This window comes from Atractosteus spatula, chromosome 13 (assembly GCF_055471065.1).
Source record: "Atractosteus spatula isolate fAtrSpa1 chromosome 13, fAtrSpa1.hap1, whole genome shotgun sequence".
In the NCBI taxonomy this organism is placed as follows: Eukaryota; Metazoa; Chordata; class Actinopteri; order Semionotiformes; family Lepisosteidae; genus Atractosteus; species Atractosteus spatula.
Genome location: NC_142718.1, coordinates 37,312,633 through 37,339,879, shown reverse-complemented (window position 1 = coordinate 37,339,879; position 27,247 = coordinate 37,312,633). Strand labels below are relative to the sequence as shown.

General features: G+C 47.6%; 1 protein-coding gene across 2 annotated transcripts in view; it reads right to left on the bottom strand.

Moving 5' to 3' along the window:
- Positions 1 to 686: 686 nt before the first annotated feature.
- Positions 687 to 27,247, bottom strand: part of dgkg (diacylglycerol kinase, gamma) — an 81,106-nt gene continuing 54,545 nt past the window's right edge. For both annotated transcript variants that reach the window (XM_088930664.1, XM_088930666.1), the window contains 5 exons: positions 17,767 to 17,857; positions 16,505 to 16,706; positions 7,657 to 7,777; positions 5,869 to 5,929; positions 687 to 5,262 (listed from right to left, as the gene is read on the bottom strand). In XM_088930664.1, coding sequence (XP_088786790.1) covers positions 5,164 to 5,262; positions 5,869 to 5,929; positions 7,657 to 7,777; positions 16,505 to 16,706; positions 17,767 to 17,857 — 574 coding nt within the window. In that variant the 3' untranslated portion in view covers positions 687 to 5,163. The remainder of the gene's footprint in view (positions 5,263 to 5,868; positions 5,930 to 7,656; positions 7,778 to 16,504; positions 16,707 to 17,766; positions 17,858 to 27,247) is intronic.

Sequence of the window (27,247 nt, the reverse complement as noted above, 5' to 3'; positions counted from 1 at the left end):
CGCAGGATAAATCCCTTGGATTCTCCTGGAGCCTACAGCAGGGGAAGATCTTCCAGACACTGGGACAAACAGAGTTCCGTCGCTCTGCGACATCGTGAGTCAGTTCCTTTGTGTGAGAAGACAGGGTGGGGGGCAGGGAAGGGCACGTGTGTGGGTGTGTTGGAGCTTTTCGTGCAGGAGGGGGGCCAAGTGGATGTCAGCTTTCTTCGCCGCTGTCTGGGACGTCTACCGACCGGTGTGATGAGGGTAATGCTTCTTTTCTTTCTGAGTGTGCGTGTGTGTGTATTACACAGACACATTCTCTGTCTGTGGAGCTGCAAAGAACAAGTCAGCACTTGTGCTCCTCCCCACCATTGACCTGTATTGATCGCAGATTGAAACAAGCTCGGCAGAAAACCTGGCTTATTACCATGGGCGTTAATCTTCTCCGTGAAAGCCCACAACTCTGGAGTCAATGGTTTGGAATGAGAAAGAGATTCACATGATTGCAGGAATAGATCCACCAGTTGCCTGCGCGGTTCAGGCTTACAAGTGAACTGTTTTTAGAGTTACTTACTGGTCATCAGAGCGAAAGAGAAGGAACACTTGTATGCACCAATACCTTCAGAAATAAAGTCAGTGGAAAAACCCACAGTGCAGGGCACTAACACACAAACCAGGACAAGAAGCACATGAGCCTGAGGTGATGTTCATCCGTCTTTTTATTTTGTTCTAAAATGAAGTGGATGCCAACAGCTAACATTAGGAGAGGTGTACAGAGTTAAGCAGATCCTATGCATTGTTAAAACCCAATGAGGAAAACTGCCCTCTGTCCCTGTCCCTGACTGCAACACAGGCAAACAGCTATAAACCACACTACCTGAACGGTGGAGGCTGTTTTAACACACATGTACAATATTACATTCTACATTCGGGAATGATATGGACCCAGCTACTCCTCCTATCACTGAATTTGCTTCAAAGTCTCATTCGCCCCATGCTTGAAATTCTTCTGCACCACTGTGGGATAGTAAACCGCACTGCTTCTGCACATATGGAGCACTTACAGGAGCTGTTAGGAGCAAGTTACCCATCTTAGCAGTGTACAAACAACGCAAATTGAGAGTGAATGCCTTTGGGGTTCGCCAGACCTGTGATAAACAGCAAAGGGAGGTCATGCACGGTAGTATGCATAATTGAGCAGGAAGTGCTCCTGGCTTAAAATGCTCAAAACTAGAAGAAAGTATCAAGGGCTGGATTTCAAAGCACTGAACAAAGCGAAAGTCAGTGTTCGGGACCAGCTTTTGCTCTTCAAGGGTCCCTTAGTGTCGTTATCTAGAAACCAGAGCGGGTACAATTGAAAGGAGGCCATCGAGCCCACCTAGCCTGTTTGGTAGTTAGTGAATAATTGATCTGAGGATCCCCTCCAGCTGTTTCTTAAAGGAAGCCAGGGTATCAGGTTTAACAGCATGACTGAGTAGCTTGTTCCACACTCCCACCCCCTCTCTGTCAGAGCATGGGCAATCCAGAAGCAGCACAGTTTAGCACCACTCCAGGAGCTCTTTGTGCAGAGGCCAAGAACGTCCTCATCGGGCTGAACCGGGAAAACGGCGATGGGCTACAGTGGACAGCAGTGGACAGGGGACTCATGACAAGTCATTGAAGGCTACGGAGTGGCAGGACTGCGGTTAACGTCCTGTAGCCTCCTCTGCCCTGTGGATGCGCGGTGCAGGTGTCAGGGTCTGCACAGGAGGAACTGTGTGACGCAGACAGGACTCCACATGAACACCAGGTCCCTGCCTCCCCTGCTCCGACACCAGAGCAGGTAGCGGAACTGCCCAGGCAGCGGGGGTGTGGCTGGGGCGGGGCGGATCTGCCCCGGGCAGCTGGGCCTTATTGCGAAAGAAAAGGGGCAGGACCTCTCGGCAGTGCCACAGCCCTGACAGTGCGGCCCGACGTGACTCCGAGGACCGGCTTGTGCATCTGCTCTCGTGTTGTTTTTTGGTTGAACGTTCAGTGGATTGTATTGCACGTGTTCTGTTGTCTCCAGGCAAGGCTGGAGTATTAAGGCTATTGATAATTCACAACAACGACGGTGACGACCACAGCGTGAACAGTGACACTGACAGGAGCCGGGGGAACACACAGGCACGCGATGGCTGACCGGTCCCACATGGTGAGGGGGCTCAAAGGGGCGTGGAGCCCTTCCCTGTGCTGCGTCAGCCCCCCCCTCCCGTCTCACAACAGAGCCGGGCTCTGTTTTCAGTGCTGCTGTCTACAGTGGGCTGAACATGCACTGATCCGCATGCTGCTGGGAGTCAAATTGCAGGTCCTCAAATGTCAAGCTACAATCTAACATAAAAAGGGTTAAAGAGCAATAAATAAATCCATCAATAAATAAATCACAATGCAGGAGTTATAAGTTGCATAATTGTATACCCATCCAGGGGGGATCTACGTTTAAAACAGGAGTGGTATTAATGCCGCACTTGGGATGCAGTGACTAGGGTGGTCTGCAGATTCATCACGGCCCGTGCAGGGCAGGCATGCTGTGGTATGACTAGACGATGCTGATTATTGTTATGTTGTTAATTAGCAGTAAACTCAAGGCTTTGTAAACATGCACTCTACTCCGCGAGCCACGGCTCCGGCCCAGGTTGGTGTGTCCTCTCTGTTCAGTGCGGTGAAAGGGAATCAGGAGCGAGCTCCCGGCAGCGCGAGGCTGGGGGGCGGTGCCGAGAGGCAGCACGACGTCGGGCGAAGGTGCCCAGTGAGCTGACCGGTTCCCAGGGGCGGGGAGAGTGCTAGAGCAGAGAGAGAAAGAGAGGGCAGGGGCTGGCAGTGGAAACAGGAGGGGTTTGCAGAACCTCAGCAAGTGCTGCTCCCTCCTTTCTAAGGCTATAACTATCCATGCTTCCTCAGACCATGGTACCTTCTAATTGTACCTAATGCTACATGTACTCACAAACACAAGGCGTATACATTTGTACAGCATACATAGATCATCTTGAGCACTTTTTTTAACACTGATCATTATTTCAAACTGATATCATATCTCCTCACTGGTGGCTCTCGGCAGGTCAAAAGCTGCACAATGGCTAATTTTGTAGATTCCTGTGTGACCTTCCAGCTGCCTGTGCCTGCACCTGGTGACTGCATTCGCCACAGTGACAAATACTCTTTGCAACATTGTCTTATCCAGCGTGATCGAGCTACACTGGAGCCACATGGTATCTGAGGTTGCACGGCTTCTCTGAAAGGATTGATAATGCCTTCGGTACAGTTAGTGAATACCCGTTGATTCCAAAGTGTGGTAGTGAAGTAAGAAGAATGTCCCGGCTGCATCAACAATTGCATAACACGTGCACGCTTCATTCGTCATCGTTCTGCTCAGCTGAACACGAAGCTGGACCAGACGAACTCTGGATCACACAGTCCAAGCTGAGATCCTGTTGTAGTAATTGGCCACAGAAGGGGCCTCCTTCTGAAAGAAGTTGGACTGAGGTCCTGCCTATTTTGAGGTCATTTCGTAGGGCAGATTCCTGTTTACAAAAGAGCCAAGTTGTTACGCATGACCAAGCCCAGTGGTTTAGTCAGATATGTTGTACATTAACACCACCTTCAGCTCCCTGTCTCCTCAGCTGATCCTGACAAGCCCACCAAGGCTCGCTCTGTCCTGCCCCGATCTCCTCTTCATCTAGTTCTGGCAATGATCTGCAGTGGGATGTTCTCCCACTGTGCTCCGCTGCAGAGAGGTTCAGCTCAAGGGAAAGACTTTCATTTAACCCTGTGGCTGTTTTGAGTTTCTCTTCACCTGGGGGTGGGGTGGGGGTGGAAAGACCTGCTAACATCCTCTGTGTAAGTAGAACATGAGAAAATAGCAGGCTTATCCTTCGGAGACAGAACTACAGGCCAGTGCCTGTCTGGTTTCACATGCACTCAGTCGTCCTCCAGCAAAAGAACTTTAAAGTGAGAAAGAGATTTTCCAGTCCACTGATGGACTGTGAGTGTAGCTAGGGCTTTGGATAACTGTTTTAAAAGCTGGACTAGCAAAATCAAATGGCGGAAAATGGTAATTCTCTGACACTTTGAGATGTCAATACACTGGGATTAACAGTGCTCTCTATCCAGAGCACGTGAGCCACTAACCTTCCAGATGTTTGCTAGACCTAAGGAGAGGGGAATCTGAGAGCAGGAGTGAGTAACAGGTGTTACTTTAGACTTTTCTCAGCGTGACCCACAATGGGTTAACATCAGACAGGCAACTGATTATGTAAACAAATATTTTAATTAAACCTACTTGCATGCGGCTGTATGTCTCCCCCTCTCCCCCCCCCCCCTACATTAAATAATTGATGTTTGTTTTTCCTCCTGCTGTGTTTTGGTTCTGGAGTTTACAAGGGCTCTGGAGAGGAACGGGAATAAATACAAAGCATCTACTGATTCATTATTTATTGTTTCTTCAAAAAGGCAAGCTTGTTACCCTGTCTCGTTAGACTGGTCAGACCAGCCCTCCACTCACACCCCTCCCTGCGCAAGAATGGCAGATCTCTCCCTCACTTGCTCTTTCTCTCCCCTGTCTCTCCTCCTGATGCTCTGCCCAAACACCTCTGGTGCTCCAACTCCCCCCCACCCTGATGCTGTGCCCCATGGGATCTCCGGGTTCCAGTCCAACAGCGGATCAGACCAGGGCAAGATCGGTTGCGAGTCCAATCCGGACACATTCGCCCCAGCCGGACTGAAGGACGCATGCTCGAGGCGCCTTCCCGGGTTTCCGTTTAGCACAGAGGACGGGGAGAGAGCAAGCACGTGGCGTCACCCAGCTGATGGGGTTTGGCTGGGAGGTGAGGGGGCGGGTTTGAGTGCAAGCAGAGGTCTGGCAGACTGGGAGGGCCTGAGGGCCTGGGACACCGGGAATCCACCAGTGTCGTCTCCTTCATGTGTGTGGGGATCAGGGGTGGCTGGTGAGAGCAGTCTTCATCATGTGTCTGGCAACAGGGCAGCTCTGATAGTCTGGAGGTTGGGGAGGGGAGGGGGGCGCTCGTCTGTCCCCCCAGATGGCTCCGCCTCTGCTGCAACAATATCTTCCTTCCCCCAACCACCCCCTCCCCTCCTCCAGCCTCCACCTTGACCCCCTAGTGACGGGGTGGGGGGGCAGGCGCGGGCGATGTCCTCTTCTCTCCACTAGTCCCGGCTCCTGTTCCTCCTCTTGAAGAAGAAGAAGGGGGTTTTCTGGGGTGGTCCCAGCAACATCGGCACCTGGTTCTTGTGCGTGATCTTGATCTGAGGAGGAAAGCAGGGACTTAGAAATGGCTCCTGGCTCGGATGCAGAAGCCAGGGCTGTATCTAATGGAGCATTCAGATCTGTTTCGGTCCCTCTGTTCGTGGCCACTGCTGCGCTGCTCATAGCTTTGTGGCTCCACAGTGCTGAAATGAGGCACTTGCACAAGACAGAGATTTCTTTCAAAGGCAGAAATAATCATTTTCTTTCTGCCACAGACCAATATAACTGTTTTATAATAATAATAAACTTTATTTTATACAGCGCCTTTAAAGGTGGCATCTCAAAGCGCTTTACAGGATGACAACAACAATAAATAAGAAGACTACACAAGATACAACACAATTACAATATACAGAGGAGACCGTGGATGGTGGTACTAAGAAAAGCAGAGGGGTGAAGAATGGAGCCAGTTCAGTAAAGGCTTTTCTGAAGAAGAGGGTTTTGAGTCTGGATTTGAAGGAGTTTAGAGAAGGTGGCTCTCTGATATCCTTGGGGAGAGAGTTCCAGAGCTTGGGGGCATAACAGGAGAGAGTTTTCTAGGTGTTACGTGAACACGTATCATGTGTAGAGAGAAGGGGGGCGGGGGGGGCTCAGTCATCGCTCACCGTGCAGGGGGGCTGCATCCAGGGCTCTCCGTCGATCTGCATGGGCATCAGTCGGGACGTCCTGTCAGGGAACAGAAGGTCCAGGAGCTCAGAAGCATGCCGCCCTTTGACGAAACTCATAGATCACGAAAGACGCCATTTGAAATACCGATTATTATTAAGACCCGAGTAACAAACTTATTGTCAACTTATTTATTGCTGACCTCTTTTCCCCATTTCAAAATGAAAATTTACTGCATGCTTTTTTAAAGCATTTCACATTGGCTACATAAAATTGCAAAAAATGCACAGAAGTGCAGCAATTTTCCCCCCAATGTTTTGTATACAGTTAATAAAGACAGTGTCACTTGTAACACTGATACCTTCTGTTCTGAGCACTGTCCTACAGTACATACAGCCTGCATGTCCCGTATGCGGGCCTGTGTTTGTTAGGAGGGTATTCCTTAGTCCCTTCTATTACTGAACATGTATGTTTTCCTGTCTCTGTTTGAGTTGGCATCTTATTAATCTGCCAAAACGTTTAAGATTACACATCCGGCACTCTGTCGTCTGGGTACCTGTGTCTGTAAGGCCAGTGCAGATGGCACATGTTTCCCAGAACCCCAGAACAAAACAAGTTACACTCCTCAGCTTGTGGCTCTCGGAGGATATGAAATGATGTCTGGCTGGTCTCACTGCAGCTAAAATAAAGCTGGTGCTGTGCTGGGAATGTCTGCACTCCCTCTCCTGGCACCACTTGCTCCCGAAGTGTTGGGATCTGATTTATCTGCATCTCTCTACGGCTCGGACCCATGATGCCCAGGAACAGCCAGGTGGGGACACATAATCAGCCCCTTAATGTTCTTCTGCTGTAGCCATCTGATATTAGTTTAGTTCCTCGCTGGGGGGGGGAGGAGGGGGGCACGGCTGATAGGGAACGGGGTTTGAAATGGTTTGTTCTTCCCGGTTTCATAAAAAAACAACTTCAAATCACAGAAAGAAAAATTGGTTTCTTCAAACAGAGAACTTTTTGAGATTTTGAAATTTAATTTAGCAACAAAAATTCAAGATATTATAACTTTAAAATCAAACCACACGGGCACACACACACACAGACTTTTTGGAGTACGCCATCCAACCAGCGCATCCAACGAGGCCAAACAGCACAGAGGAAGTCAGACTTTTGTGTAACGAACAGGTCGAGCACAAAACCCCAGTGAAAAACATGACCCAGATTACAGCACCAACATCTGCGGCTGAACAGTGGGCGGGGTCCGGCTCTGAGGCTTCTCCCCAAACAAACCCTGACGTTTAGAGGAAATGAAGAGACTTGTGTCCACTCACTGGACGCCACTGTGGCTCCCACTGACTTCCAGAGAACATCTCGCCCCTGCTGAACACTGGTGGGACCAGGGAAGCTAGCAGCTTCATCACACACAAAACGGCCTTTTCACAATGTCATCTCAAGGCCATCCTAGGGTTGCAAATATTTCCCCACAGAGTATTGGGCTTAATTATAAAACCCATGGGAACACAGGCCACAGCCTGCTCACAGAGGCCCGTCCCAGTATTTGACTGGGGTTCCTAATATGTTGGCCACTGGGTGCACACATACACCTCTGATTATGTGTAGTGAATAGGATATAAAAAGAAATCTTAAAAAAAAATGTCTTTCAGCTGACTGGAGTTGCACTGAGTGAGTTCTTTCCCTGAACACAAATTGCTAACTTGTGTCCCAGTGCACTTCCAGAAGAGCTGTTCCCTCACCAGCGTGAGGAGTGTCAGGTGGGTGGCGACCACGCTGCTGACCTTATCGTGACGCTGGCACACTGGGCTAGCCGCCGGCCCGCGCTCTTCAGCCCCGTGTAGATCTGGCCCATCTCGATTGCGCCCTCCAGACCCACCACCTCCAGCAGCTGGTCGCTCAGGTCTGCAAAGGAAAACCCAAAACACGTTTCGGTTACGACTCTACCGACTGGGGCGATTTTCACTTTTGCAAGGAGCTGTACAGCTATGCGGAGAGAAGTGCAGGAACGGTGTGAGCGACAGAGCAGTACAGAGAAGTGTGAAAGAGGTACAGAGGGGTGCTGGGAAGAGGAGGGAGGACCCGTGAGAGACAGCATGGAAACAGTGAGACGGGAGGGCAGGGGAGAGGAGCAGGAGAGGAGTAGAGGAGGTACAGTAACAGCTGGAGGGAGAGAGAGGAGAGGAGGGGTTGGAGCACTTAGACAGAGAGAGAAGAGGGGCAGGGATGTCAACGGAGAAAGGTTGGAAGCTAGGAGATAGCTGCTAAGGTAACAGGTAAGAAGAAAGAGAAAGAGGGAGAAAGAGGCACACAGGGCACTGGAAAACTCTCTACCCAATCAGGCTTCGGGCAGTAATAATGATGATACAATGTCGTCGGTGAGCACTTTTCAAGAAACCCAGAGGACTGTACAATAGGAAAATAGACTTAGTGAAGTCATGAGAAAGACTAAATCCCACATTATAGGCTTTATTGAAAAAGAGAGGTCTTTCAGTGAGTTTCAAAAATGTCCACAGTCGCAGAGTGTCTATTGGATTTGGGCAGTGAGCTCCACAGACACGGTCCTGCACACAGCAAGACTCTGTCTCCCAGTGTGTGCAGCCTGGTCTACAGCAGACTAAGAACTGAGTCAGCACATCTCAGATTAAGCACTGGGCTATACTCATGTAATAAGCCCTTAAAGTAGTCAGATGTTAGACAGTTACTATGTCTCCTATGTGAGCAGGACAACTGTAAAGTCCACTCTCTAAAATTCATAGGCAGCCTGTACAATTTACAGAGGATGGGAGTTTGGTGCTGGTGCAGATTAATATCAGTCAGCATGAGGGCCACAGATCTCTGGACATACTGAAGAACCTATTTAGAAATGTACAGGTGATACCCCAGGAAGGAAGATGTTAAAGTGTCTAATGTTCATTAAATAAAGACATATAGCAATTTTTCAGCAACAGATAGACAGTGCCAGGGTCTTATCTGAGCCGTGCTACACAGGTAGGAGAAAGATATCCATGTGATGTTCTCTACACAAACCTCAAAAGACGACACATAGTCTAAAGAGGTTTAAAACTTCCAATCAAGGTTTTGACTTCACCTCCATCAACAGCAGCACTGAAGTCATCAGTGCTGCTGACGCTGGAAGCCTGTGAGCCTAACCTCAGTCACAGTTTATCTTAAGAAAGTTCTGTTGCTTCCATATCTGGATATCAGCCAGACACCTGTAAAGTGCAGAAACTGTAGCAGCAAATACATCTTTAGATGTCATCAGCACAGTAGTGACTGTGACCCAGGTCCTTGATGGTGAAAAATCTGACCAAGAGGCAACATCTACATATTAAATAGTTAAGGCCCCAGTATAGATCCCTGTGGAACCCCCTGAGAAAGTGGGACAATATCTGATTGAAAACAGCCAAGAAACTCAAAATCAACTCCTGGCAGCCATATAGGAGCCAAACCAACCAAAATAGATATCCCTAGGTATTTTTCCAAGTGATCGAGTAGTAAGTTGATACTGACAGTATCAAAAGCTGCACTTATATCCAGAAGTAGAAGAAAATTAATTGGCCCAGAGTCAGACACCATCATCAAATCATTAACTCCCTTCATAAGAGCTGTTTCAGTGCCACGTCTCTAACTATACCCTGGCAGAGAAGGTTTGGAGAGCTCATTAGATACATAACACCATTATCCCTCCAAATGCATTCCAGTACAATCTCTTACTTACACATTCACAGACACAATCAGTTCATGGCAGCGAAAACTAAAGCTGACTGCATAGTCAGCAACATTACCATCTCCATAAATAGGTATATTTTTAAAGTGTTTTCAAGTTGCAGGAGATTAAAATCCATCACATCCCAGCTATTAAAATGTGCTGTCACTTTTTGCACAACAAAGCTATTTATTTGAATGTATGACCCATATTCTGTATAATAGAGCACATTAAAATATGCATGTTCAATCAGCCAGCCCTGCCTGCAAGCTAGCTAGCAAGTTCTGCAGTAATCCACACTGTGCTACAGCAGCTGCACGCCTCCACAGCTCAGCTTGTCTTGTTGATTAAAAGTGTTTTTTCCTGTGATAATTAATCATAAAACATAGCTAATTATCACATTGATTTCCTGATAAAATGGCATTTCAACATTCCACTAGCAAAGTGCATGGGGCAAGACTGTTTCAATTTTAGACCTTTTGTCTCATTTTTTGACAATACTGCTTGCGATCTGTTCCTGAAAGAAAAGGGAGACTATAACAGGGAGTCTGGCTGTCTGTTTGTGGGTGTCAGGCTTTCGCCACACACCACATCCCAGTCCATCAGAATTCAAAATGGGTGTCTCACTGTAAACAGCCCATTAGGACTAGTGCCTCTTCACACGTTCTGTCAGCGCTGTTCAATCCGAAAGGCAGATTGGAAAACATTCTGGAATCGTGGAGCTGAACGTGGTTGCTTTAGGGCCAGTGTACACTGGGTATATGCCCTGCTAGTAAACATATACACACAATCATCCCACATAGAGCTGACTGTGAAATTGTGCACGCTCTCATCCGAGTCCGAGTTCATTTCTTCGTGTCTTGGGCTGAAAACTTCCCTGTTGGCCCTTGTGATTGGAACGAAGCCCCACTAGGATGATGTATGCAGGCGGGTAATGAGGGCTGTCTGCAGATCAGTGAGGTGCTCCCACAGTGCCTGACAGCAATGTGTGCAGCACTAATCTGCACCCCTATCCTACAGTGTACAAGCAGACAGGCTGACAGGCACCTCAAGTGGACTTCTTTAGAATCAAGCCAAGCTGAAGCCACAGGGCAGCTGATTAAAAGCTCCTGGGAGTGATCTTGGGCTGGCTTCACGAGCATCAGAGACTGAGATCCAGACCCAAGCTCCTAGCAGCGATGGGCCACCAAGCCCAAGTGTTTTAAAACCCATGAAGAGGAACAAAGGAACGAGCTGATGCTCAAGAAATACACAGGTATTTGTAAAAGGTGGATAAAAATAACACGATTGATGAAACGGACACATCACTGCAGATGAGCACATCTACACTGTCTCTAGAGCGCTCGTCTCAAGACTCAAGACTGCGTCTCAGCCTCAGTTCTTTGAGAGACCCCCCTTTCTCCCCCAGTGCTGTAGTATAAATAGCTGTAGTTTGTCTTTTCTCTTCCAGTGCTGCTGATACTCTGATGGCTGCCATGACTAAGACAGCTCTCACTTTTGGAAACACTCCCCGGTTCTCAATCAGTTCGCTGTGCCGCGCAGTTTGTCTCACTTAAGCAGGACTATTAATAGACTCTAAACCGTTTCTTACATAATCCTACCAGGACACTTTCTGGCACTGATCACAGAGCTTCGCAATGGCTGCTTTATCCCACTGTGCTTCAGGCAGTAAACCTGCTGAAACCAGAAAATGAGGCCGAGACCTGCTCTGTGGTGGTCCTATTCGTAAGGGTTTATTTGCCTGATCAGGGAGGGCGAGGGTCTGTAGCAGGAGATTGTATTGGGAAGTGGAGTGGGCACACTGACAGAGCACAGGGTACACTGGGCACTAGTGAGCGTGAGGTGATTTCTCTGTAGCACACCTGTGGACTGTACAACCTGATGCCTACCTGGTGTGCCTATTTCTATGTAAAGGCAAGTGTCTTTACATAGGGGGGTGGGGGGGGGGGCTGAGTGGGAGAAGTTGAGGAAGGCTAAGATGGGAGGAAGCCATTCCTTCCCAAGGGTAGAGCGCCCCCTTCGGGGGGGGGGGGCTATCAAGCAGCTCGCGGATTTTGAGAGCTCACTGGAGACTCATCCTACTTCTCCTATCTCTGGAGCACCAACGAGAACAGACCCTGTCCCAGTCATGAAAGATTAACCTGTAACATGCCCCCTCATGAAAGATTAGCCTTGTAAGTCTTCATGGTGCAGAGTCATTCTGCCCTGTCTATAGAAGGCAGCAATCTTCCTGTGCTCACAGTTCCTCACTGCCCGGAGGAATGGCAATATCACAATCTACCAGGGCAAATGTGGAAGCTCAGTGTCGCAGAACCCAAAACCTTCATTCCTATGGCTCATCATAGCCTTGTCATAGTTTAGGGAAATAAAGCTCAGTAAATTTGTAGGAGTAATTGTAGCAAGAATTGTATCAGAAACCCTTCATACATTACAGCTTCTTTTTCCATTTCTTGCATGTTTTTAAGAATCCAAAACACTGCGAAAAAGTAGACGCCTTTCTGAGATCAGCCTCCTTCACTTTCGTCCTGTGCCAGAGAGACAGGAGGCCGACACACCACCACGCTGGCACTAGTCCTGCTTCGAGAGTGCTTATACAACACTCTCCGCACCGTCACGCCTGACAGGCTCCGCGTCACCCTTGATACTCACTAACACGAGGCCTGTCCCTACAGTGGCAACACTGTAGTTTGACACAGGAACAGGGCAGATTGATGTCTAAATCAATTTGATCAAAACAGGGGGAGAACTGCGAGGTGTGGATAGGGTTGAATTAATAAAGCTTTCTGTGGGCAGAGGAATGCATTTCAGAGAAAGCATATCGGGGGTGTATGCTTTTCATATACAGTCTTACTGTGTACCTCTCTTCCTTTTGTGGGGTGCCATTTTGCCACTTTCTGCATTTTTCCCAGTTAGGTTTCTGCAGGGATTGAACAATAAAGATGTGATCTCTCACATAATCCACAGCCCCACACTCACAAGGCCCCCAGCCTGAAATAGAACCACAGTGTCTTTATGTGACGCAAATCTATTGTCAGAGGCCAGTTTAATTATTACCAAGGCTTTTCACAGAAAGGCAGATAGTTTGGGAGCTGGCCAAGCGGGCAGCCCTGCTGTCTGCTACTTTCTTAGAAGATGCGGGAGAGGAAGGAGAAGGCCAGGGAGGGCTGGGAGGAACTGTAGTGCCGACATCCTGCAATGATCTCGGAGCTAGAGCTCTTCGTTTTCGGCTGCTTTGAATTTTTGATGTAGATTCCCTGGCAAAACCAAACTCGCACTTTGGCTCCTTATGGGTTTTTTGGGGTAGAAAACCTGCATTAGGTAACAGAATGCACATTCTTACACTGCCAAACGATGTTCAAACGGATCGGACCCTGACAGAATCCTGCCATGACTTCCTCTCCACGATATCTGATATCCGATAGTGCTCTGGAGCCCATTCTGTAAGGTCACTCTTCAACCGGCTGATGAATGACTGTGAAAGTGACTGAAAGAACACTGCTTTTAAAAGGTACAGACAAGTAGTTTTCGTTATAAATGGTTTTTACACAGCTATCTATTTCAGCCCACTTACAATCAGCGAGCGAATGTAGGACGTAGAGCTCTGCGTTTGGTCCGTCTAACAATAGCAACTGGAACAAAGTGTTTGATCTTAATAACTGCAGCAGAAGATGTGCACGATCATGGTAACCATGACAGATAAAAACAACTCAGGCTCACAGCCATGCTCTTTAAAGGGCAAGCCCCAGGGTTTGTTTTTTTAAGGATTCCAGGAAAATAAAGGCATTTGTTTTTAATAAATGATCAGGATCCTGCTTTTTGAAGAAATGACTGTGCTTTGCCTAAGGTTTGCACAGTTTGCTGTGTGGACTGCATGATCTTAACCCTTCTCTCTGTCTCTCCCTTTCTCCCACCCCCCCCCCACCCAACAGTGAAATCAGAGATGCCCTTCCCAGCAATCTGGGTTTCCGAAAGGGATTACAGAGAAGAGCTAATGAAATAAACGCCTCCTCCCTCGGGAGAGAGGCCGCGTTAGACTAGAGCGGGCCTCACAGAGCTCCCTCAGCTCTTTAGATCGCCTCGCACACACACAGGCCGGATGGAGCACAGATCCACGTTGTGTGTGTGCTTTTCACTTATCATGTTCTACACACAAGCACAAGCACATAACGGCACCATTTGGAAGGCTTTGTTTTTTTTTCACAGGGTTCAGAATGTGTTACTGTTACTCTAGTAGGTCCTCAACGTCTATATTTGACATGGTGTTAGTTATGCCAATGCAGAATATTCAGACAGTAAGAACCTCCTTATACATAGACTATAGGTAGGTAAGTAATTGCGTTAGAGTCACACACAACAGATCATTGAGCCAGAGCTCATCCTGTCTTCTAGGTTGAAGTGATCTGTAAGCACATGACTCCACTCATGGCTTTGACAACAGTCCTTCACAGAGTCTTCCCCAGTAGTGCTGGTCCCCATTCAAACAGCTGGGAGGACTGGAGCAGCTGGGGTAAAGTCCACTGAACAAGATACAACAGCACTGTCTGTAGCAGGGACTCGAACCCACAACCTGTTACATATGACTATGATAATGATCAAAATTCGAATTCAGCATCTAGGTGCCATTGTTCCCATTGTTAACCCTGACAGTGGAATACGATCTCTGAATATTTCTGGTAGAGATTTATGGCAGAATTGTTGCTGATTTAAAAATGAAAATAAAGGCCAAACATGCAAGCAGCGCGCCCAAAGAATGGCATGGAGGAAGAGTGGCAACAGCAGAGATCTTGAAGATGAAAGATGACAATCCGAGCTTAGCTGATCACGAGAAAAGTGGACACTTGTGTTTTTTGGATCTGCTACTACTGAAACAGTTGGCTATGCTGAATCAGCGCTGAGTCAGCCTGCTCGTTCCAAGTGACATCATTGCAAAAATCTTACTCTGCAGAGGAACAGTGGCCCGGCTCTTACCTAGTTTAACGGATCAGGGGAGAACCGGGAGAAGAGACTAGAGACAAGAGACCTGAGTCCACAGCCCTGAGTGGATGGGTACCAGAGGGAGAGACAGCCCTGAGTGAATGGGTACCAGAGAGATTCCACAGCGCTGAGTGGATGGGTACCAGAGAGATTCCACAGCCCTGAGTGGATGGGTACCAGAGAGATTCCACAGCGCTGAGTGGATGGGTACCAGAGAGATTCCACAGCGCTGAGTGGATGGGTGGTGTAGTTGACCAAGCAGTGCAGTGAGTAGCGCAGGGAGGTGAACAGGTACAGCCGTGTGGAGTGTGGAGGGGGTTGACTCTCATTACAGTCCCCCAGGGGTGCTCGCCACTCTGCTCTTCAGTCATTCATACCCCTCTGCACTGAAGGAATGTTCTGTGGCAACACGACTCTTTTTGCCACTGTGGCCTAACGTCTCTATAAAACATCGACCGCATGCTTGTCCGACTGATTGATGTCTGGATCACACTGGAAACACGTGCACAGAAATGGGCATCTAGGCCCCCCGGCCTATTGCAGGTCAGTTCTGCAGCAATGCCCGAGGGGAGGGAAAGATTAGCGATATGAGTCAGAACTGGCAGCGGTCTGTCTCTCTCTCCCTCCCTCCCTAGTTCAGTAGGACCCTGGAGTCTCCATGGAAACAAACTCAGCTGAGTTTACGCCTGCAGTTTGAAGAGAAAGGAGAGAGGGACACGGGGGTGGGAGGAGGTGGGGGCTGTGCAGAGAAAGGTGTCAAGGTAAGGGACAGAAACAGGAGAAGGAGGAGAGAGAGAAAGATCGAGAGGAGACAGGAGCAGTTAACGGAAACAGGTCTGCGCGGCGGTCTCCGGTGAGGGGGAGGAGCAGGGGTGAGGGGAACTTGGGGTTCGGACGGGCCGCCTTCTAAAAACCCTCCTACCACTCTCTGCTCTATACTGTTCAGGCAGGAGCCCGGGAAGGAGGATCCGTTCAGCCAGAAAAGGAGCAGAGCACGCAGAGCAGGGGGCTGGTGTGTGTGTGCGCGTGTGTGTGTGTGTGTGTGTGCTGGGGTGACATTGGCTGTCCTGTCCTGTCCTGTGGGAACTGGTTAGAGCCCTACTGTCCCCAGATTTACCATCTCACATCCGTAAACCTTCCCCCCAGCACCATCCTTCCATTCTCTGCAATCCAGAATTCATAGAAGGCTTCAGCTCAGACCTGGCCCAGCTATTTGCGATTGACCTTGATAGCATTCCTGCTAAAGTGGAGCCGTTTATAAGGGAATGTTAGCGGCACGTGTCTTGGGGATTTACTCCCGGGGGGTCCCATCAGTAGTCAGCAGCTAGGGAGATACCGACTCATCGCAGGTAAAGCTCCCACTCCCAGCCACTCTTACTGCCAAACTGTCAGACCAGCACTTACAAATAAAGCAGAACTGCCGGCTGACATCAGGATCGAGCCTGAGTTGACATCACCATCACCACTCCTGCAAGCTGCTAATCGATCCCATCACAGCTAGGGGCTCGGGCTGTTTTGAAGAATCCTAATGAGTCATTAGCCTTGATGTGGTCTGATAACATGATACACATACCCTGCATCATCTCTCACTTACTTACTTCTCATTTTTTTAAACCCTTTACTTTTTTCCTTAATTTTGCCTGACAAGCAATTTCAAACATATTTTCCCGGAGACCATTTACTGTAGTAGTCTCAGCGAACAACCTTGCTGACACGCACAGATACAGTGTGAAATCACCTGGGATTTGAACCTACAGCACTTCGGAGCCCAGAGTTTGGAGCCCCTAACCACTCTTCCACATTGAGATTTAAGGAAATCCGTTCTTAAGCCTTCTTTTTCCGGATGCAGTTCTTCTAAACTTGATGAAGCTGTAGGCCTTTCCACAAGGCAGGACGGCTCCCCATTTACACTTCACACGTCAGCTACAGGAACGCATGCACATACTCACCCTGCACGCAGAATTTGAGCTCCTTGGCATCTGTGACAGTGCTCACTGGCGCCCTCTCTGGCACCTTCTTGCTCATGCGGTTGTAGTTCCGCCTCTTTTTGGTTTCGCCCCACAAGTTGGAGCCGCCGTGCATGCTGGGAATGTTGAGGACAGCGATGCCCTCCAGAGACGTGCTGCTGAGGTCCAGGATAATGCCGTCACACTGCGGACAGAGAGCAGGGGACGAGGGCAACGGGAGAGTGGAGAAAGAGAGGCCAGGGGAGAGAACAAGGGAAGGAAATTGACAGGAAAAAAGAGGGAGGAGAAAGGAAAAAGGGAGGGTCAAGAGAAGGTTAAAATAGAATAAAAAGACAATGTGGAAGTTTCAAAAACCTGAGCTTGACTCTCTTATAAACACCACCCTGACCACAGTATTTTCAACAGCTTATGTAGTCTCTCCTCAACTTGCTGATAACAAATTTGCTCCCTTATTTAATACTAAAACTCTTTTATCTGGCGGCCAGTTTATGATAAACAAACACTGATGGGGATGATAATGTGTCTGATGCTTTCACAGTGAGTGCTTTTCCTTCTGTTTATGTCCAACTGATCACATTGCAGCTCACAGACAGGAATGAGGGCCGTTCTGAAATTCACAATTTGGTACAGGGCTGGTAGCCATCACAGATACCGTTCAACCTTTTAAGAGAGGAAAGCTGAAATCATGTCGTCTGTGGTAAAGAGCTGGACTGGATCAAACACAAAGTCCCCAGGACCAGACTGAGATCCACTGTGCTAGTGTATGGTCTGTCCCCACCCAGAGGCTGTTTAGATCTGCAGAAATGTGTCAGATGCCCTTTCCTGGGCTTTGGCAGGTTAAATAACATTTGAGTGTAGAATGAGAGAGTAGAATAATTCGATTAACTTATTTTACTTCTTGTGTTAGGTTGCTGGTTTATTTCTTCATTCAGCTGGAATGCTATTGAGTGAATTACTCTAGAGATGCTGCCTACCGGGGATAGTTCAGCTCTGTAAAACAGAGGAAGAACAAACAAGAAAGAAAACATTTTTTTTTTGCAGATCCAGGGCTGTCTGACAAACACAGCTGGATGTCTAGTCGCACTGTGTGGGTACCAGGTGCTGTGTGTTAAAGCCTGTGTCAAAGACAGTGTCCCAGTAGCCTGCTACTGCCAGTGGCTGGTGGAAGGAGGCGCAGGGACAGGCGAACAGGAGACTCAGAGAGACACAGAGGCAGAGAGGCAGGGGAACCCGGCTGGCCTCACCTCCACCTCCAGGCTCTCGTTCAGCTTCTTGCAGGTGGCAGAGATGGTCTCCGTCGTGCCGAACTCGAAGTACCACAGCTTGTTCTTCATCCTACAAACACAGACAGCTCTCAGGTATGTGCGTGTGCTGGGGGGAGAGGCTGCACAGTCACAGACAGCAGTGGGTGGAGGGCTGGGCTCTGGCCTCTCATGTGTGGAGGGTTGTGAACTTAAATCCCAGGTGAGGAACTGCTGTACACTTGGGCAAGACTGCTTCAGTAAAATGGCTGGATGTTTAAATGGGTAGACAAAGGAAGCATCTTTGGATACAAGCGTCAGCCAATGAGTTTGATAGTAGAGGAGCTGAGGCAGCAGGTAACCCTCTGCTGTAAAAGGCCTCCGGGAATATTAGGGAAATGGCTAAGATTGTGGAAACACTGAGCTGAGTTTGTTTGAAGCCAACATGATTCCCCTGCAGACTCTAGGAATCTGTAATAAAAGGACAACATAACCCTGCCAATTTACATGGCTAAACCTTCCTAAGGTTGTCCTGTTGCCGATGGCCCCTCTGCAGACTCCTGGCTGTGTCCTGGCACAGCAGCCCCCTCCCCCAGCCTGGCTCGGCCCACAGCGCAGGGGGAGGGGGGGAGGTGAATGAGGCTCAGCTGCTCCCCAGCTCTCTGCTCATGCTATCACATTACAAGCACTTCAGACACATACAGACACTCTGCAGCACCCCAGCCCTCCCCGATGCTGTACTGTTCCCACCAAGCTCAGCCTCTTCAGGCAGGTGCAGGGTACCTTCATGATGATGGTGAACCTGAAAGTGGGTCAGTGACCCAGTTATCAGGGTGAGCATAATAAGAGGGTTGGGGGCTGACTGTCGCGTGATATTCCACAATTTTGGACTGTCTCTCTCCCCAGCTTCTATTGTTCCCATTCAGCTCACAAGCGTGAAGAGTTTTAGGGAACAGAATACAAGAGACAGAAGCAACCGCATGGCTGAAACGTGGCTCCCAGAGAGTGATGGCAACAAACACAACAGTAGCGGACACACAGGTTTTCAAAGAGACAGTGCGAGTCGAATCACTGTGCAGTGAAAACAGCAGTCAGGTACGGAGACAGTGGGTGAATCACGTCCCCAGACCTTTATGGGTCAGACTTCTGATAAAAACATTCAAAAGACATAGCTGTTGGTATGCGAGTGTGCTTCAGACCACCAATCCAGACGTTAGTTAAGATTAAATTTTTTAGAATGAGTTTGGAAACATTTGTGCAAAGCAACACGTCATCATGGACGACTTCAGCTTTCCTCACACAGCCTGGGAAAAACCAATAGGAACGTCAGTGTTCAAGGCTGAAACAGGCATGGCTAAAGACAGCCTCCACGCTCAGTCCGTCAGAGCACCCACAAGAGGCGGTGAGTGTATCGACCCCGTCTTCTCAACTCATCAGGATAGAGAGAGGAGACCCGAGGTGAGAGAGCACCCCCCTTTGCCCCCTTTGGGGTGATGGTGATCATGACTTGTCGCGCTTTGAAACTGTGCAGGTGAGTCCGAGACAAAGGAGCACAGTTTTTTAAAAAAAGGCAGACTGCAGGAACAAGACAGAGCTCAGGAGAAGTAGAATGTGGGACAAGTCAGGTCTGGAGTCGGCACAGGACAGAAGGAAAGAGTCTGAGGATATTTCACCTGAAGCACAGAACACACTTCCCCCAAGACTGAAATCAAAGGCTAGAAAAGCAGTGTCCCCAAGGTTTAATAAACCAATTCTGAAAACATACAAGCGTTCGAAACAGAACAGCATCCAGTTAAAGAAGAGAAATGTAATAAGTGTCAAGCACAGGGAATAAAGAAGGCTGAGAGACACATAGATAGGGATACTGAAACAGAGTCTAAAATAAATAATGAGTTTTTCTCAGTAGCACAACATCAAAAGAGCAGTAATGGATGAAGTAAGTAGTGTCTCAGAGATAATGGGAAAATGTTATATGATGAAAGCTGAAAAAGGCTGATGCACTAAATGCATATTTCACTCAGGTGCTCACTAAGGCAGAAATCAACAACATGCTGCAGGCTGAGGAGAAATAAACTACAGATGTAAGATGGGAAACACTGAGCTTGAGCTGCTTGTGAGAGACATGTAGGCATTCACTTTGACACATCCTTTATATCCTCCAGACAAAAGCAAGTTAAATGCCTAGAATGTGAACAAGAAAGCGCACTGTGCACTACAAAGACCCCGTTTAAAATATTGTGCACCATTTCAGTCACCCCTATACAAAAAAAACATTTTGCTGCTGTGGGTTTAAAGGAATGTCCTACTCTGGCAAGCTAACAGAACCAAAATGTGTTTAGTCATGAAACTTGATCCAAGTATTCGAGAATCCTCAAAGACACCGACAAAGTCATCCCAGATTTCAGCATCGATCCTGAAACTCACACCAGGGTTCACAAGTGGAAACTGTGCACAACTGAGCACAGTAGGCACTTTGTTGCACAAGTATTCAAGGGAGTCTGGGACTAGCTATCCAGCAATGCTGTTGAAGCCAGTTTCCTGGCATCTTTAAAACAAAGATGACATCCTTCACTGGCTCCTAACTACCAAATGGGTTAAATGAGTCAAAAGGACACCTGTCCCTTGAAAATGTGTGTTCTTACAAGAGCACTGTTTTCAGATTATGCCTTGCACCTGTGGCAGTGTGAAAGATGGCAGTGCTACACTGCATCAGCGAAGGCTGAATGTGTTTAAATGGGAGCTTGGTAACCCATGGTGATTGCATTCCTGATTAATAAAATGCATAATGAAAGCAAAGAGTTGAATCACATTTTTGGTGCATGTTTATTTGGACATGACGAACAAGCTGAAAAGAACACGCTGAACCCTCAGGTTTTGATACCTCTGCGCAGGAGACTGACTTTTTTTTCTGATTATCAGGCAGCGGAAAGTCACACTGCTGCAGCAAGAGGCACAGCAACTGAGCTGCTCTGTTTTTGTTTGTCCAGTTGTATCCAGGTGGAAGAGATCGAGGCACCAAGCAGATCAGAGAACAAGAGCTGCAGTGTCTCTTGTTCCCTTACAGCTCCAGTGTGGCACACTGGACTCCAGCCCTGTCCACACTAACAGCCTTATCCAATAGAGAGTCCAGGACCATCACATGAAATGCTTAGAAACTCGGGGCTCAGCTCCCTAAAGAAAGGTTTGGCCACCTATTTCAAGGAGCTAAATTGATCGGGGAGACTTTGCAAAACTTTGAGCAAAAGCCAGGGATCTAGACAGAGAGATTCAGTCTGCATAGAAGGAGTGTGGTGCAAATATTGCTCAGCATGTACTAAAAAAAGAAAGCATGCTTAATGGCAAAGCTGGGGATTGATTACAAAAGTCCCCTTTGGACTGTGTGAGCCAAGGCAGCTCCAGTGAGAGAAATAAAGTCCTTCTTTGACCACAGAGAAAGGAACTGAGCCAGCAGGCGCTGCTGCTCTCAATCGCCTATTGAGAACGGCACAGAGCGAGGACCCAAAGAGGCATCTATCACTAAGCAACTTAAAGTGCTCAGTTCTGAAATGTTAATTTGAATGTCAGTTGACACAGCACGTGAAAAGCAATCTGAGGATCTGAGAGCCAGAATATTCATTCTCTTCTTCAGCAGAAAACAAACTGAGGAAATGAAGAGTATTTTAGAAAACGCTGGAAAATCTCTACAACGCGAGTCAGAGAAGCCAGGAAGCTAAGTCCCACTAGCCTGTCTTATTCTTAATGATACGGAACTACCTGAAGATCCCCATGAAGATGAGATGCTGGTGGGGGCTACACTTCAGTGCTGGGTTCCCTCCAGGATGTGAAGAGCTTTTAGGGTCCTTTGGGAAGAAAGGTACTATTGAAATGCAAGGAATGAATAATAATCAATGTCATGTCAGCCACTGACAGCCTGGCGGAGAGCTATCCCAGAGCAAGTCATAGAGCTCCACCCTGCAGCCATGGTGTCAGTGCTGGGAGCTCTGGGAGCTGGCCTGTCCGTGTCCAGGAAGCTGCTCGCTGGAGTGCAGGGGGGAAACTGAAGGACGTGCAGCATCAGTGGGCTCAGGAACTGCACCCTACTGGGCGCTGTTCTGCTCAGCTGCCCCAGGACATGACTCTAGCCTTTGTTTTTTCCCAGCTGCCTTTATAGATAACAATCTGCCCATTAGGCTGGTTTAACAACTGTGGAGCAGCTCTGTGTTTGGAGTCCGGGGTGTGTTTTAATTGTCCTGCTGATTCTCCCCGAGATACCTGGCTCCAAGCAGAGGCATGTGTGAGGGAGGAGAGGTCTGTACTGACCCCACTCCGCTGACCACACCCAGCCAGTGTCCGCAGCTTGACACTGACTGAAGGAGGAGATCGTATCAGGTAGGCAAAACCGTGGTTTAGATGCTAATTCTTAACACTTTCATCCTTTGGGATGAAAGGTACTTTCTAAAGGCAAGGAATTATTAATTATTAATGTAATCTCAACCACTGACAGTCTGGTTGATAGCTATCCCAGAGCAGGTCAAAGAGCTCAACACTGCAGCCATGCTGGGAACATTGGGAGCCAGCCAGCAAAGGAGAATTTGCAGAGATGTTTAGGCTGGAATGTCTGCAAAGGGTATTACAGTTCTTCCCTGCATTTTGTCAGCTTTTGGTTTCCAAACCCTTTCAGTTAGTCACAGGGAATGCAGTGCTCAGTGTTCCAGCACTGTTACACAGCTATGGCACTGCCTGTCTACGGGCACACTGTCAACAGCAGGCACGGCAGCTCCGCTGCGCGGATCAGGCCTGACTTTCACAGACTGCAGAGATGCAGGCCATCCCGACTGGGATGAAGATGGCGCATTCCTACCTCTCCTGTCTTTGGAACATGATTCCGGAATCGAGCCCTTTCAGCCACTGACTAGTTGCAGGTAGGTTACAAGCTCCACACAGAGGAACAGTCTAACGAATGCATTGTGACGTGTCCTGGGTTGCGGACCGGGGGTGAGCAATACAAAAAATAAAGCTGGTCATCTTGTAATTTTCCATGTCTGCGATGAGTGTCTTTGATGTGCTCTGCAACAGGGAGATTCCATATTAAAATGTTCAGAGCATTTGCTGCACCAGCAATACGACTAGAAAACCAGGCGATTCGTTCCAGGCAATCGCCAGTATCTCAACGGGAGACGTGTTTTGCTGTGACGTGTCGTTGCGGCGGGGTGAGATGCTCTTGCTGATAAGCTTGTGGTATGCTTCATCTGAGAAATTTGTTTTGACAGGCTTATAACAGCGCCCGGAGGATGCAAGCACTAAACAAATCACTCAAGATGCAAATGCTTGTGGAGTTATTTAGCTATTTGTCAGGTAGGTATTGTACTTTAACAGTTGCCTAGATTCGATCAAGCTCATTTCCTAGCTTGCAGCTTCTTGCACTGGAGGGCAGTAACCTAATGGGTTATGAAACAGAACTCCACACAGGCTCAACTCAAATCGATCTTTACCATTCTGCTTCCAGATAGATGTTCTTGTCTAATCTACATAGTACCTTACCATGCGGTTTTTTAGAAAGTATTTAGAAGTTTAAATGCATGACAATAAGCTACATAGTGGCAGTACATGTATGTTTCTTTTATGTGTAGCAATTGTTAAATCCCAATTTAAATGTGTGTTTTTGTTTGAGTTCTTTCTTTCCAGAAAATAAGGAAACACCCTTCATGTTAATCATGAAAAAGAAAGAAACATGAATACTATATTCCAGTAGTATTGCAGGGGGAATCTCTTTCGAGTTGCAATAACATATATTTATTCATCTCTACATTTTCTAACCACTTTATCCAATACAGGGTGCAGGGGAGCCAGAGCCTAACCTGGCAAGCAATGGGAAGAAGGCAGGATACGCTCTGGATGGGACGCCAGTCCATCACAGAGCACACACACAGACACACCAACACAGATACACACACCAGGGCCAGTATTAACCCACTGTTATGTTTTCGGACTGTTGGGGGGATTCAGAGCACCCCGAGGAAACCCAGGCGAACACGGGGAGAACATAAAAACTCCATGCGAAATCAACCCCGGATTCGAACCCAGGGCTCCAGCGCTGCAAGGCACAATGCTCGCCACTGCATCACCATGCCGCCTTGATACACATGTATATCATGGATACAAAGACCCACTGGATTTGGGACAGTGCAAAAACATTCTTGTAAATGGTGTGTGTTTGTGCGCCAGTTCTAAACAAACTGAAAGGGCCACTGCCTAGCTCTAAAGTGCCGAGCTCTTTAGTGTCAATACAGGCTGGGCCCAGCTCTTGATCTCATCACAGCTGCTGCAGCACTGCACAACAAAGCACAAGTTCACTTCGCAACAGGTCTGTGACACACACATGGCTGTGATCCCCCTGGGTGCTCTCAAAGGCAGCACAGAGAATAGGGGCTGAAATTCAGAGAATGCCTTCTGCATTGTCTTACAGATTGCCGCTATTAGCAATGGGGCTGCTGGCTGGACTTGTCTGGCTGCTGGTATTTTCACAGAACTGAGTTATTAGCTGTTCTCCTCAGAGGTGTCAGCACTCACACATGCTCATTGTTCTGGTGTGTGAATAAGGGAGGTGGGAAGACAGGCTCAGACACACAATGGCCTGATCAGGATCAAAAGACCCACATCAAACTGCCTCCTCTGTCCTATCAGGCTAATACAGGAGGCTGGGGAACTGGGAGGAGGGGAATTTGTAAGGGTTTTAACACCTAAGTGTTATACCCACTCTGTTTCCCGAGCCGTTAATCCCACAGTGCTACAATTTGACAATCCTTGGATGACTAGCAGTCACTGAATTAGAATGACCAGAATCCTTTTCATTTTTTCAGACGAAGTGATTTGTGAGGATCTCCCCCCATCACATTACAGACATCATGGCCACATGTGGGGGAAAAAAAAGTACATTACCCAGTTAAAAGCAGGGGATTGGAGCTAGGGCATTAAAAGAACTACTGTACTTTATACTACAGACATGACAAGAAAATCAGTAGAGAGGGGTTAATCTTCTTTCTTGGTGGAGCAAGATTGAGTGAGTTATTTTAGTCTTTTTTGTTTATTTAAAGCTACTAATGGTCAGTTTTGTTGGTAAGATTCTCCTCTACCTCCCTTAACCTTGACGCAGATGGAAGTGTGTGGCTCTGTACTGGGTGGCTAGACATTGGTGTCAAGTGCTGCTCATAGATTTATCATCTAAAGGGCCAGACACGCAGGGCGTGCTGGGCAATCCCATCACTCCCAGCTGTCTAGCATCTGCGTCTGTTTAACAGGGACTACAGAAACACCATTAAGAGTCACAGCTGGCGCTGGAGAAGGCTGGGAAAGCCATGCCATATCCCAAAACCCATGTGAATAAAAACAAAGAAAAAAGCATGATAATCTGGTAAGTAAAGTCATTCTAGAAAGTAGTGCCTGTGCAAGCAAATATTTCCCACAGTTTTATACAGTTAACTGTAATTGTAAGAAGTCTAGTAAAATGTGTATCACAGACCGCAGCTTCACTCCTTCAGCTTCCTTCTTCCAAACAGGGAACAGTCACTGGAGTCGCTGGAGAGCTGTAACACTGCGCTGTTTCAGAGCTGGTTCACTCTATTAATGTTCCTAATCCCTGGGCGCACTGAGTGACTCCCACTCTGTTCTCCGTGGAACACTGCCCCAGCTAACACCTTCCCCCTTATTCCGAATTTCGTCCCAGATCCATCTGTGCCTGCGTCTATGGAGCCGTCAGCCTGGGTGGCTCACTGAGCCTGGAGGCCAATACACCTGATTCTGAATCACCTCATGCCTGACTCTTCCACGCTTTCCCTCCAGCTCCCCGCGCTCACAGGTAGCACTTCAGAGAGCGTCTCAGCAGGCACCGCCCAGAGCAGGCCTCAGACATGTGCTGAACGACAGGTACGGTCACCATTACACATACACATCCGCACTCTGCACTTTTTGCATAGTCTACCCTTTTTTTCTCTCAGTCTCACGACGACAAATGTATTTATTTTTTCCACAATATGTTTATTGTTCCTGTTGTCTACATTGTGTAGTGTTGTCTGTTGTACTGTGCATGTCCCGAGAGATCAGCACGATTAAGAATTCCAACGTACATGTTGCAATAAACTACTCTACTCTCTACATTAAATCATTACACTTCTAACAACTAAATAGGCATTATAGGGCAAAAGGCTTTGACTTGTAACGTTTCTTGCATTCTGAGCTTTTGAAGACCAGCACTGCTTCGACAAATGTCTGAAGTCACTGATGATTAATAGCTTGCAAAGCTAAACAAAACATTTTCCTATCAAATTCCACTGTATTGAACAATTAACGATTGTTTCATTCTAATAAAAGATTCGATCCATTGTGAGGCTTCTTCTGCGATGAATGATCTTTAAGCTGCTTGCGTCATTTCTGGAAATGTACCCTTGATAATATGACAGGAAGCCAATTACATAATACTGGTACTTAATGAGAATGTTTTATTCATCATGAGCTCTCTATCACCATCTGATGCCGAGCACAGAAAAAGAAAAATCTCGATGTAAATATAAAAGCAGGAGTTGTAAACAGAAGACAATGAGCTCCTTTGTGTTAGCTGTGGGAAGGCAGATTTCACTGGGTGTGTTTTATCAACACAGCAGCTATTCAGACCTGCACAGACCGAACCCTCAGTTTCACCAGGGTTACAGCAGTGTTGGTGAGATTTTACAACATTTTGAGAGTCACAACAAATCACCACCATGTAAATCCACAGGCCTCTATGGGGCCCATTTTGCTGAAGACACAACACAAGTCATCCAATCAGATTTTAAAAAGGAAACTAAAGTTTTGCCATAAGAAATGACCTTTATAGTATTATTTGCATCAGCAAAGACACAAGAAACAGGATGCAGTGAAAGTTCATTAATTTAAACTCCTGGCTGGCTTGCTGTTTAAAAGCTTTGTAGCAAGGTGAAATTCTACTTTGAGAGGACAGCTAAACTAAGACTGAGCGATGCACAACTTTACCCAGAAGCCAGTGATGCTAAACTCTCCTTTTCTCTTCGCTCTACCAAGAGTCTAGAAGTAATGGTCGACAACAATGACATATTATGAGACCTGCTGCTAGCTATAGTGTAGCTACAGGATCATGTGATGTAAATGAAGCGAAAAGCAATTCAATAAACAGCAGCTTCTCCGATTGCTGGAGTTGCATCTGGTTGCACCAGTCCTTTCGATAATGCAGCCGCTCCGAGGCACTTTCCCCGAAGAATGACATCAGACTGGTGTTTCAAGTTAGGCGTAGTCCAAGCACCTAGCCATGGGATCGCACACGGGATTGATCTGTGAGGTCATGGATCCCTGCTCTAGTGGATCACCCAGGGTAGAGAATGGTAGTGTAAGTAATTTCGCCACCTGTAAGTACCATAAGTACTTTTAACACTCTCCCAAGGGTAGTTCATGAGCACTGAATAGTTTTATCCCCTAGAGATCTGCTTTATATTCACCA